Raw genomic sequence first — 12,594 nt, forward strand, 5'->3', positions numbered from 1 at the left:
AAAATAATTTTTTCCCGAAAAAATCATATATCTTCCTTAAAATATATTTTATGCTAAACTTTCACATTTCTAACTACAGTCACATAATACATTACTGCCTTTGTCCAAATTGCAATGTAACAAACTCTTAAACTAACATAATTGAAGAATTTTCTTCAAAAAACATTCAATTTGTAATGATTGGGAGAAGTGATTAGTTTTTGGAAAAGGCAAGTTCAGCCATTTCGAAGATACAGAGCTAAATGTACAAAAAATGGCAGTTTTTTGAAAAAACTAAGCATCCGATTTAAATGATTCAAAAAACTATCTGCTTGTTTTGACGAAAAATTGCTTTTAAATTTTTTTTAAATTTTTGTTATATCAAAAATAATTCAGATTTTTATTTGGCTAAAGTTCTAAAGCTCTTTTATATATTTTATATAAATAGTTTTAACTTCACAATTCGGTTTATATAATTTTTATAAATATTGGACAGTGTTTAGTTACAGTATTTATAATAATCTATTTGAAAACATTTAATATTCCTTGAACATTTCGTTACGGTACGGGAAGTTCCAGCAATTTGCCTTGAGGCACGATGCCATACACCACTAACTAGGTTACAAATTATTTACTGAAATTATAATACGGCAATTGTTTTAAATATTAGAGGCTTACGACAAGTGATCCAATTATCGATATTCTATTTTATATATTTCTTGCTAAAATATTAAATACAACGCTTAAAATAAAAATGAATGAAATAATGAAAAGAAAATTAAGAATAATTTAATACTAAAGTCAATGAAGAAATTAATTTAATCTGTATAATAACGTAATTTCCAAATAATTATACATCGTAATATTTAATAGATTTATTTAGCGTATATAACGACATAAAATATATTCTGTACACAAATTAGATTTAAACATTTTATAATAATAGTCAAATATAGATAAAGCTCAATTTTGGTTCAATTTTCGTGGATTATTTCTTAATCATTGGTCAATGCAACTTAAATTTAGCTTTTTTCGGTGGCGAAGCAACATGAAGGAGCTATAAAATATTTAACACTTTTACATATAGTTAAATGCAATATATGCACATATATACAATTATAACAATTGCTTGTTAAGTTTACTTAATATTTGAATAATATATTAATATAACAATAGCATCTTTCACGAATTAACAGAAGTATTAACAAACATTTCCATCCATTAAACCATGGTACGAGACGAGATACTCATAGATGTGTTTCTTGTTGTTTAAATCTAAATTTAAATAAATATTATTAATTTTTTTGTTCATTATATAAGATTGAAATATAAAAAATTATAGTTTTACGTAATCGTAAATTATACATATCGATTTACTGTACAAATTCTATTTGTATTTCACAGCATATATATGTTTATTTTAGCAAAATTTTTCCTAGTTTGAATTTGTTAACATGGGAAATGATAACACACATACAGTGGCAAAATGTACATTAGTTATTTATGTTGATTATTTGGCGCAAATAAACATTTCAGGAATAAGTTGAATATTGAACAAATAATCCATAGTTTATACATATAATGGCCTCATATTTTTCTTGTTTTTTTTATTCATGTTAAAAAATTCAATTATATTCAACGTTGGCGGATATGGATGTTCTCTTCTTCTTCACTTTAAATAATTAACCCTCTCGACTCGGATGCGGTCGCTCCGGTGGCAAAATTCATATAAATCTCGTAATTGGCGAGTGGATAGTGTTATCATATTGATTGTAACTATCATGAAAAAAGCAAAAATAATTTATCACATGTAATTTGAAAATTATGAGTTTTTAAGTACAACGTACAGCTTCTTTGCACTGTGACCATTTTTCGGTTATTGTATACAATACAATACAATGCAATTTTTTACATATTACAAAACAAGGGGCCAATTTTCCGATATAATAGACTGTAACATAGACGGTAAAACCATGTTACGTTAATATTTATACTAATTTGCACTTAAAAGCTCGTCATTACCAAACTACATGGGATAAGTTATTTTTCTGTTCTTTTAGAAAATAGTTGCAATTAATACTTTTAATTTTGGGTAAAATATTTTAATCATGTCCCGTGATTGAATTTATTATATCAATTGAAATAAAATACTATCTACATTCGACATAGAATGAATTGAGCATTTCATGTGAGTTAACCAAATTTAACTAATAACACTATTCTACACATTTACAAGAGTTAATAACATCGAATAATAAAGTATTTTATGCTAATGATTTTGAATAAAGATTAAAATAGAAATATGTATATAGCGAAATACAATATCAACTAAATTGTATACTTAACACAGGAAGACTTTTTGCACCAAAAATATTAAATGATGAATCAAGTATCTAGAGTAACAAAATTTATGTTAAGTTATATATATAAAAATTTGTTGTAACACTTTTATCATATAAAGCAATATAAAAAGCATTTAAACATTTTACCACATATATAGCATTCTTACTATAATTTTAAGCTTAACTAATACTACAAATTCAATATTTTTAAATCTTCATACAAATACATTTCTTTTAACATTATAAACTATGTTTTATGTGTTTATAAATATACATATAAATATTATAAATAATACATTTTATTTGTATGTATTTAATCGTTTATTTGTCGTTATTATTAGAAAGAAAGATGAAAAAAATAGATTTATTTCTAATCCAATATATAAATATATTGGTATATTTAGAATTCCATATCGACACAAAGCAAAGCGACAAATTAATAACAAGTATGAATTCGTTACTACTAATATATATATATATATATATATATATATATATATATATATATATATATGAAATTCTAGAACGAACTATCCAACAGTATGGTCGATTAATAAAAAAAAATTCCTTGATTCATACTGGTATACTGTAAAATTTGGGTTCAATATTTTAAAATTAAAAGCAGTATCCTTTACCGATGAAAAATAAAAATAAAATCTATAACGAAAATATTATTTGAAATCTTAAAATTATTTTATATCTATAGAGTAACCACAGATAACTAATACAAACACTCTTAATTGAAATTTCAAATCAATATTTCTAAACAATCAACTAGTAAGCCCATAAGCCTATCGATCTTGCTGAACTAACTTCTGAACGCGTTTTATATAATATTGGTTAGTTTGACCGATATATATCATATCACAATCAGCGCAATTCATTTCTTAAACCAGATTCCTAAGGGGGCGTCCATTAATCACGTGATTGATTCTTTATGAACATTTGAACTCTCGAAAAAAAATTCACACTATATAAATACGTGTGATACCCTAATACACCCCTCCCTCTCCGACGTGATTTTTCGTGATTTTTTGTCAAACCTCCCTTTCCCTAAAAGCCTCACGATATTGATGGACGCCCCTTAGTACGTGTGATATTAAAATACGTTTCTGTTCAGGTAAAAGTAGCACTAGTGGTTGTGTTAAAATTGTTGACTAGCCAGAGCCATGGGTTATGCAAGTTTTTTTTTCAGATAAAATAAAGTAAAAAAAACTAAAACGTACGCCATAACCGAAAGAATTGGCATATATTAAATTTCTCTATACATATATTAATTTTCTCTAAAATCACACTGTCAATCACACTTCACAATATTTTCTGATATACAATATAAAACGATAACAATATTACACCGGTACAAACATTTATGTTCATTATTAATATTATATTTTTAGTTTTTAATGCGTTTTGGATTTTTTCTAACGATAAATGTGTACATAAAGTACACCACAACGCTCATGATATATTATTTTGAGTTTGGTCGACAGCATACTAATTTTGTTAAAATTATACAATTTATTTCATCTAGTAAGTACTTTTGTTGAGGAGATATGTAACAACAAGCAATTGATAATATTTTATAAGTTAATTAATATCAAGGCTCATAGAAATAAAGTTAAAATAGTTGATGACTCAATCAGTGGATTAAACTTTATTGAGACTAAATAAATGTTCAAATAAAGGTGATAAATAAAATTTGCTTCGTACTAAGTATCAAATCAAATAGATGAAAAATACTAATTGGCATACTTAAATAAAAATTATATTGGAGAAGATATTCTGAAATATAACAAATGCACGAACACAGATGAAAATTTAAGTGATAAATAAAATTTGTAGTAAGACAAAAAATTATTATTTTTTCATTTTAACTGTGAAATTATATTGCCCTGGATACCAATTATCCCAACTACACTATAACGCACATTTATCAAAGGATAATTTATGATCACACATGATAGATAATCTAAAACAAATAATAATCTAGACTACAGAATTGATTATACTTTCATTAGCTACATAGAATTACAAATAAACTATTAACTTTGATATTTTATTGTATAATATTGATTGGTGTTCGATATTATTCATGAATTTAACGTACTATAAAGTAAATAGTTCTGATAATTACATCGACAGCGGCGCATTTTAATAGATTCTATTTACAATCAATTACAAAACATTTGAATACGTTAAATATTATATCCATGGTAGTAGATATTTCGATTTGATCTGATTTGTAATACTATATATTCATATATATTTTTATATTAAAGTTCATGTCCTAATTTGGATCAGGGTATGTTTAATATTTATCACAAAGCTAATAAGTTGGTAATATTTATAGATCGTTAATATAGCACAGACGTCTTCTGTGCCAAATTTTCGTAATAAATTTTCTAAAATTTATGTAGATATTCAACATTAAGGAACCAATTTCCGATAAAATATAAATGTAACTTAACGTTGTTATGGCAAACCAGTATTCATATGAATTGGTAGTAAAAATAGTCAAAAAGCTATGCATTTGCTGAGTCAGGTGCTTAACATATAAAACCTAACTTGAAAAACGCATAAAAGTGAAACATAAAATGTTGTTCGTTTCTTATCACTCGTTTATTGTCTCTAATTACACTCTCTACAATATTCATCTCTATATGTCACTATTTGTCTGTCACAAAATATAGAGATAAATATTGTAAAGAGTGTAATTAGAAACAATGTGCCTTTGATAACACATACGTGAAGTTATAGTAATATACGTGAAAGTTGTTAATACGAATTTATGTGAAGATATGACCCTAACATAAGGTTGCTGTAACATTTCTATTTTATCAGAGAATTAGTCCATAAATCTATTTATCATTAAAATCAGGAAAAGCACTCAAATTAAAATATTCTAGAAAATTTATAAATAATAATATATAGGTATTATTGAAACCTCGAACAATGTTTAAGATGTAAACGGACCGCAATTTTTGTATGAAAATTTTAAATTTTTGTAGTTATTGTGAAAACTATTTTTATTGACCATTTCTGATAGTAGTTGAATTCACTGAAAAATTAACATATTACACAGGCCGAATGTTAAATTTTGTTTTATCAAACGTATGTCTAAGACTTTTCAACTTTCAATTAAAAATAAAAAATAACCTCAAGGACAAATGAGATTTATAAGTTAAAAATTTAATTACACAGGATAAATACAAATTTTAAAATAGACTCAACACTACTAATATTTTTACTTTATATTATTTATAAACACTAAATATCGGCGAAAAATTCAACAAAAAAAATAAGTTCTTGAAAACACACTGAATGTCGACTATAGGCGACAATCGTACACACAGGTATGTCGCATGACGGCGTTTGTCTCAAAAGGTTTTTTTCGAAAGAGCCGGTCTACAAACAATGTACGAGTATTTAACCAGTTAACTGTGATTGACGAATATAATCGTCATGCAACGGTGGCATAATTTTGTATATTGACAAGTATAATCGTCAGGCGTATAAATCAGTAACCATTGCTATTTTATTGGAATTTTTAAAATAACAAAATATATTTTGAAAGGTGGTGTTGCTTAGGATATTTTGAGGCTATAGCAATATAAAATAAAAAGCATTTCACGAAAGTAAAATGCATAAACTTCCCCAAAAGTGGACTGTTTAAATAACAATTTCTTCTGTTTATTTTAAAAATATATTTTGCTTCTTATCAAAAACTATTTTTACTGTCTTACGACACAAAATTGTGTGCAATGTTCGATCGAAGCGACACAGTTAACTGGTTAAGGCTATTATTTTAAGTTCAGTTTCATAGGTCCACTGTTTAACAGAATAAGATTATCTTTAACTATAAGAAATTTACCTAATCATTCGTTAACAATGTGTATTCCAATCGCATTTTCAACGCAAATGTATGTTTTTGTTAGCGATTAGTTGATTCCCATTTGCGTTTTGGTGTTGCGTCGCTAGGCATCCACTTCGTGGCAAACTTCCATGTAATCTGGGTGGTGCATTATGTCCTTAATCATGTCCTTCAGCATCGTATATCGAGGAAACATCGGATAGACTTTTGAATTCATGTATTCACTCTAAAAAAAAAAAATTATTGCCCAACGAACCAACCCAACCACTTGTACCCCATGCAGATTTCGTGAAATGACCAAAAAGTTGGTATATAGAGCATTAAGATTGTTTGATGATTCTGTAAAAAGGTTGGTTTTTTGAGGTCACGCGATTCTAACGAGAATATTGTTTTAAATTCTTAAAGGGGTATTCTGGCATGAAACTAAAAAAAAATCGATATTTCGGATATTTGCAAAGTATAACTATTAAGGAACTTATATAAAAGATGATTTCTCAACATTTGAAATATTTTTGGCGATATAGGTCCTCCCATTTTTCTTTCCTCCGCATAACTCTATATATATATATATATATATATATATATATATATACCTTTGAAAAATTAAAATTAAATATAAACAAACACTTACCGAAATCTAATGTATTATTACAATATTGATTGATAATGCTTCGAGGTATATGTGTGTATGATGACATATATATTAAAATATTAAAAGAACTCTTTAATAAATTTAAATTCAATCACTTACCTTCAATTCTCTTATTAAATTCCTCAAACCAGAATATTTTTTGAGAAGACGATACATATCATTTGTCATTTGTGTGTTTTCGGCTTCTATCTGGGCAGTGGTCATATCTAGATATAATAAAATAATTTAATTACATGTAAAATGACTATCAAAAATTATTTTTTGTGTTTTACTTAAAATGGAAAAGAAAAGATAATATGAACTTTACATAAAATATTACAGAATTTATTTTAAAAATAATTTACCTCCTAATCTTTCTATTCGTTCACGTCGATCAGCAGCCTCCTCTGCCAGTTTTGTTGAAGTTTTGACGCCTTCACCACTTTTTTGTGTTTTTTCCATAATAGAACATGCTCTCAGAACAAATGAAGGAACCGTTTCTTGTTTTTCTTGCTTAGGAATGTCCACAAGAGTCCAGTAGTTTGTCTCCAGTCGTATTACTTCCTAAATTTAAATATATGTAAGTCGAAAAAACTGGAAGACATAATCGTAGTTAAGCAAATTGATTTTGATTTAAAATATAACAAATATAAACTACAGTTGTGCAATTAAAAATGTTTTATTATAAATCGACATCTATTGTTATTATGACTCTTGGCCGAGGTTGACTCGGATTGCCACATTACTCCCTTTCATCGTGGTCATCAATTCACATTCTAAATTTTAGATATTAATTATAAGAAGTTTTAATTATCTAATTCACCTTTATCATGAGTTTAAGCATATTGTAACGATGGAAAACATTTCGCTGGGATTTGCTATCTCCGTACTTGGTCATAAGGGTCACCAACGATTTTTTGGCAGTATCGTAGGACTCTTCTAGGCGTATACGAACTGCCCTTAGACGCTCGTTGGTATCTATCACTTCGTCTTTGCTTAGTCCACCTTTAAAATAATAACAACTTGTATATTAATACAAATGTTCCTGATACTAATAGTTTACTCAAATGGTAAAAATCTCAAATTAAAAACTAATCAACTCGTGCAACGTAATTACATTATTACAAATAAACATTTCAATGTATATATAAATATATAAAATTATTAATGAGAAAAATCATTTTCCATTTTCCATTTTCCATTTTCCATCTACTGCAAATAAGCATTTACAATTGTCCTTCAAATTAATTGAAATCAATCCGAGTTCGTTCTATTCTCTTGATATGCAGGAAAATACCTCGACAGTATTTGACCAAAAAGGAAAACAAATCATAGCTGATTTTTAATTGCTCAAGAAGCAATTACTGAAGCAGAAAATAACAAAATAATTGAATTACTTCCAGCTCTTTGAAAACAGGAAAAACTTATACAGAGAAATGGATCTATCCAGCATTGGTAGGAAAATATATTGTCAGTAGCAAATGATAAATGTGTACGTTCTATTAATTGGACATGATAAAGAATTTTCTCATATTTATTTTTATTTTTCATATTTAGAATATAAATCATTAAGACTACTTTCAAATTCTTATAAGTAATTGCAATTGTGGGTTTAGAATATAGTTTATCTAAAAGCTTTAGAAAAAATTGTTACAAGTAATTATTACAGAATGCAAAGTGCTACTTCTCTATAATTAACAAATTATATATATATATATATATCAGATTAATACTTACTCGCCGTTCCCTCATCTTTTACATCTTGCACAATCCGTCTAACACTTTGGGTGAATTTTCCGACAAGATTTGTGGTTCCAGCTAATACAAAAACAATAATTAAAATTAATCCACCATGTTAAAATAGTTTTATATATTTATTAGCAATGTAAGTAAAATAATAGGTGAAAATCAGGGGCGTAGTGCACATTGGCAAGGTCCGCACCTAAATTTTGTGGAGTCCCTCACCAAGGACAATAAGAAAAATTGCTCAAACTCAAATAAGTTTCTTTTCATTAATATTTACCTGCTTATATTTTCCAAATTTTACAAATAATTCAAATTTAATATACAAATTCATTAAATCATTTATAGCTGATGATGGTCATAATTTTTAACTTTTAGGTAAATTCTGAATAGATGCTGACTTCTAACTAGATTCTAACCAGGTTCTAACCTAGAACTGACTGCATTCCAACCAGACCCAAAACAGTTTCTTATGAGATTGAATAACAGAATTCTTTTCTAATATACATGGTGTGCTAGAGCTCAAAGTCTAGGAAAATATAATGATAATATTGATCGTAACTACCAAGAAAACAATAGAAAAAAAGGTTACTAGTAATATTTTAGTCTGACTTATTTTTAAGTTTTATACTGGAATTTTTTATCACGAAACTATTGAATATTTTACCATTTTACAATCCTGATTAAATGGGCCGTCTTTTGATGAAAGTTGCCTACACACTTTAGTACTATTATTTTGAAGACGAGCTTTTCAAAATAGTCCAATTTTAACAAATTGTCTTAATTCTTAGAAACTCGGAGCAACTCTATGCTTATTTTTGACTATGGTCCTAGAAATGTTATGTACAGTTACGAATTCAAAATTTAAATGAAGGAGATCAATAAAAATTTAGCTACTAATAATTGAAATAATAGATTCAAAGTTTAAATGAACAAAATTAATAGAATTAACAACTCATAACTAAAATAATGAATCCAAAGTTTAGATCATAGATTTCCAAACTTGTTTGTGTCGTGGATACCTTATACTTTGCCATGAACCCTATATTCAGCTAATATCGATTTTTTTATAAATTTCCATTTATACTAACGTTTAGTATTAACTATTTAAGGTAAAGATTCAAATACAAGTTTAGACATTAATTAATTGGCTTTAAAATAATAATAAAACATAGGTATTAACAAGGTGTGTTGTGACCCACTATCGTGGATGTCTAAAATTCCTTTTTGCTGATGTGAACCCCTCAAAAGAAATCAATGAAAATTAACCACTACACTAAAGTAATAACTGAAACAATGGTCACAGCTTGTTCAGAGCTTTAGGTTGCACTTAAAAAGTCATAATTTTCAAGCTCCATAAAACAATTGTGTAATTTTTGTCAAGGCAGTTACGATTAATATTATTACCCTGTATTTGCAAGAACATCAACAGTTGTCAGCGATTCATACAACTTTTTAGCTATATTGTTTTATAAATGGAATTAATAAAAAAGGACATAATTAATTTCTATATTTCTATATCCTTCTAATTAAATACATCTGATAAAACTTTTTCTACTCCCATAGAAGACAGCGAATTAAATATTCTGCTCGTGCTAATACAAAGCCCGGAACTTTTCGCCCCAGTATTTGACGGTCCCGGAGCCATCCCGGAGTCCCCGCCCGCCTGTGGGTTTATCTCAGCCGGTTCATTCAATTTTCTCAAGGTCGGCCCATAAACCGCCCGTAGATCGTATACATACTACACTTCAGTGTAATATAAAGGCTTAGAGTTATGAATTTTGGCAATTTGGACGACGAGGATTTTGTAGACGACCCTGGGTTCACCATATCGAAATGTGGGAGAAGTAAAATTCATACTAGAATTAGGGTTCACCCAAAATAGTTTTTGAAACTATATAAATATAATAAAAATTTTTTAGTATGAGTTAAAGTTAAAAAAAAGTGAAAATAATATTATTAGTATATGTCGTTCATAAAGACATTATATTAGGCATGTTTGGTTTGTTTTTTCATTAAAATATATATTGGGGTGGTCCTTAATATGGATTTTTGCTCCCTTTTGCTTAAATGCTTTCAAATTGATAACACAAAAATTTCCAAAAACTTTAGCTCTTAATATTACGTTTAAGATAGTCCGCACTCCAACCAAAGTTTCATATCCATATAACATGGGTAAAAATCCATTTGCTTTTTAGAATTTTATATCTTAGCAACAAGTGAATTAAATTTTGAGAATAACATTGTTAACATTGAAATAACATTCTTATTTTGATTATAAATAAAAAAATTGCAACAAAAATTTGATATATTTTATAAATATTAGTAGTTACTTAGGAAGAAGAACGAATACACTTTGGTTGGAGTGCGGCTCAAGAGCTGAAACTTTCAGAGATTTTTTTTTATCAATTTGGAATCATTTGAGCTACCATATTCAGTGTAAAAAAGTATACTACTTAAATAATAAATTAGGTTCTACTTCTTATAAATTAGGTTTGATTGGTTCTATTTTATCATTTTTAATATTTTCTCACTGTCACATTGTTTAGTTATTTTATATTATATTATTTCTCAATTTGTAGCCCACCGAAAATGACATAAGATAAAGGTGATATAATTTTTTACAATGTTTAATTTGATGTATTGCCTTGAAGGTTTAAGTCATATATATATATATATATATATATATATATATATATATATATATATATATATATACATATATATACCCTAAAACAGGTCCGTGAGCTGAGTTAAACTTCCTCTATTCAAGGAAGAATAGTGTGAAAGATTTCCCATTGTCATTTCACACCGTAGTGCCCGAAATGGGCTATTTTCAATTGGAAACATATTTTTGATCTATGTATATTTTCATATACAAGAGACATCACTGCTGCCCGACGTCAGGTTGTCCAGAGAGAGATAAAAACTCACTACACGAGCCCAAACCATCCAAATATTAAACAAATTTACATAAGACATTTGTTTTCAATTTTTTGAGGTATATTAAATATGAAACTAAATCATTCTATAACATAAATACGATTACCTTTGCATTACTATTAATACGTATCTACGAATCTCGTAATCTCTTTATTTGAGCGTTCAAGTAGCGCTAAAACTTCATCTGATTCCTTTGAATCCTTCCAAATCAGCTTATATTGCTGATAGTAAATTGACTAAATCCAAATTTCACGCCGAAAGTTGTCAAGCGTGAATTGCTAGTAAATTTCCTGATTTCCCAAAAACATTAGTAATGGAAACACCTTTTCTAAATATTTCAACCTTGATCTGGTATCTCCATAAATAACCAATAATTTATTCTACTTTAAAATTGACTTTGTTAACTTAATTTACTTGTTTATGCCCTATTTTTTTATAGTAAACAGGGTAAAGGATCAGGTGGTGGTGTTTTTTCTTATATAAAAAAAAAACTTTTGAATATAACTTTTACAACAAACAATAACATATACTTAAAAATTATAATTAGGTATAACACACTAAATACAATAGCACAAAACCAAGAAAAAACAACTAATGGTACAAAATACTTTCGGTGTGAATTTTGATGAATTTCCGTTTATCTCCTGGTTATACTCCTGGTTGTTTGATTATACATCTTTTGCTTTCTAATTTAAAAGAGTATCATCAAAAATTTCTATACTTTATTTCTATGATGATGACGGACCTTAATAAGCCTTGCTCTAATCTACCTATAAATTTTAATCAAGGATTTTCTGGATCTTACACGTATCAACTTCATACAAGATGTTTCCAATAAAATCCTGCCCTTACCAATAATGCAAATTCTTGACCCATTTCCACCCCGAATCCGGCCCGGAATTCAGAGACGATCGTGTCATCACATAAATTTCATCCGTGCACACGCGACATTTCGCACCCCGGATTTACCACCAGCATTCCCGATTGGGCATCGCCTAGGGCTTAGGCCAATGGGAATTTCTGGAACCGATTGTGAAATTCACGGTTTCCCGACATCATGTGTACGTGTGTATTTGTTTTCAATG

The 12,594-nt window shown here is 27.9% G+C and overlaps 1 protein-coding gene across 1 annotated transcript; it reads right to left on the reverse strand.

The window, feature by feature from the left end:
* Nucleotides 1-6,295: 6,295 nt before the first annotated feature.
* On the reverse strand, nt 6,296-12,385 carry LOC113382115. The gene is made up of 7 exons (XM_026620667.1): nt 12,362-12,385; nt 9,008-9,095; nt 8,561-8,641; nt 7,647-7,828; nt 7,189-7,387; nt 6,944-7,050; nt 6,296-6,418 (listed from the first exon to the last, which is right to left on the reverse strand). Exons 1-7 carry the CDS (start codon nt 12,383-12,385, stop codon nt 6,296-6,298), a joined length of 804 nt encoding a protein of 267 aa, XP_026476452.1.
* Nucleotides 12,386-12,594: the final 209 nt, after the last annotated feature.

The sequence above is a fragment of the Ctenocephalides felis genome, unplaced genomic scaffold (assembly GCF_003426905.1).
Source record: "Ctenocephalides felis isolate EL2017-DRISC unplaced genomic scaffold, ASM342690v1 CF-g0.4_SCAFFOLD_03277, whole genome shotgun sequence".
NCBI classification, from domain to species: domain Eukaryota; kingdom Metazoa; phylum Arthropoda; class Insecta; order Siphonaptera; family Pulicidae; genus Ctenocephalides; species Ctenocephalides felis.

Bases quoted from the DNA above. Each gene is read 5' to 3' on its own strand.
- LOC113382115 (XM_026620667.1), bottom strand. From the start codon at position 12,385: ATGGGTCAAGAATTTGCATTATTG. The intron at 8,642-9,007 runs GTCAGTTCTAGG...TTTTTGTATTAG, and splicing joins TTGGGTCTGGTTGGAATGCA to CTGGAACCACAAATCTTGTC. The intron at 6,419-6,943 runs GTAAGTGATTGA...TTTTTTTTTTAG, and splicing joins ATTTAATAAGAGAATTGAAG to AGTGAATACATGAATTCAAA.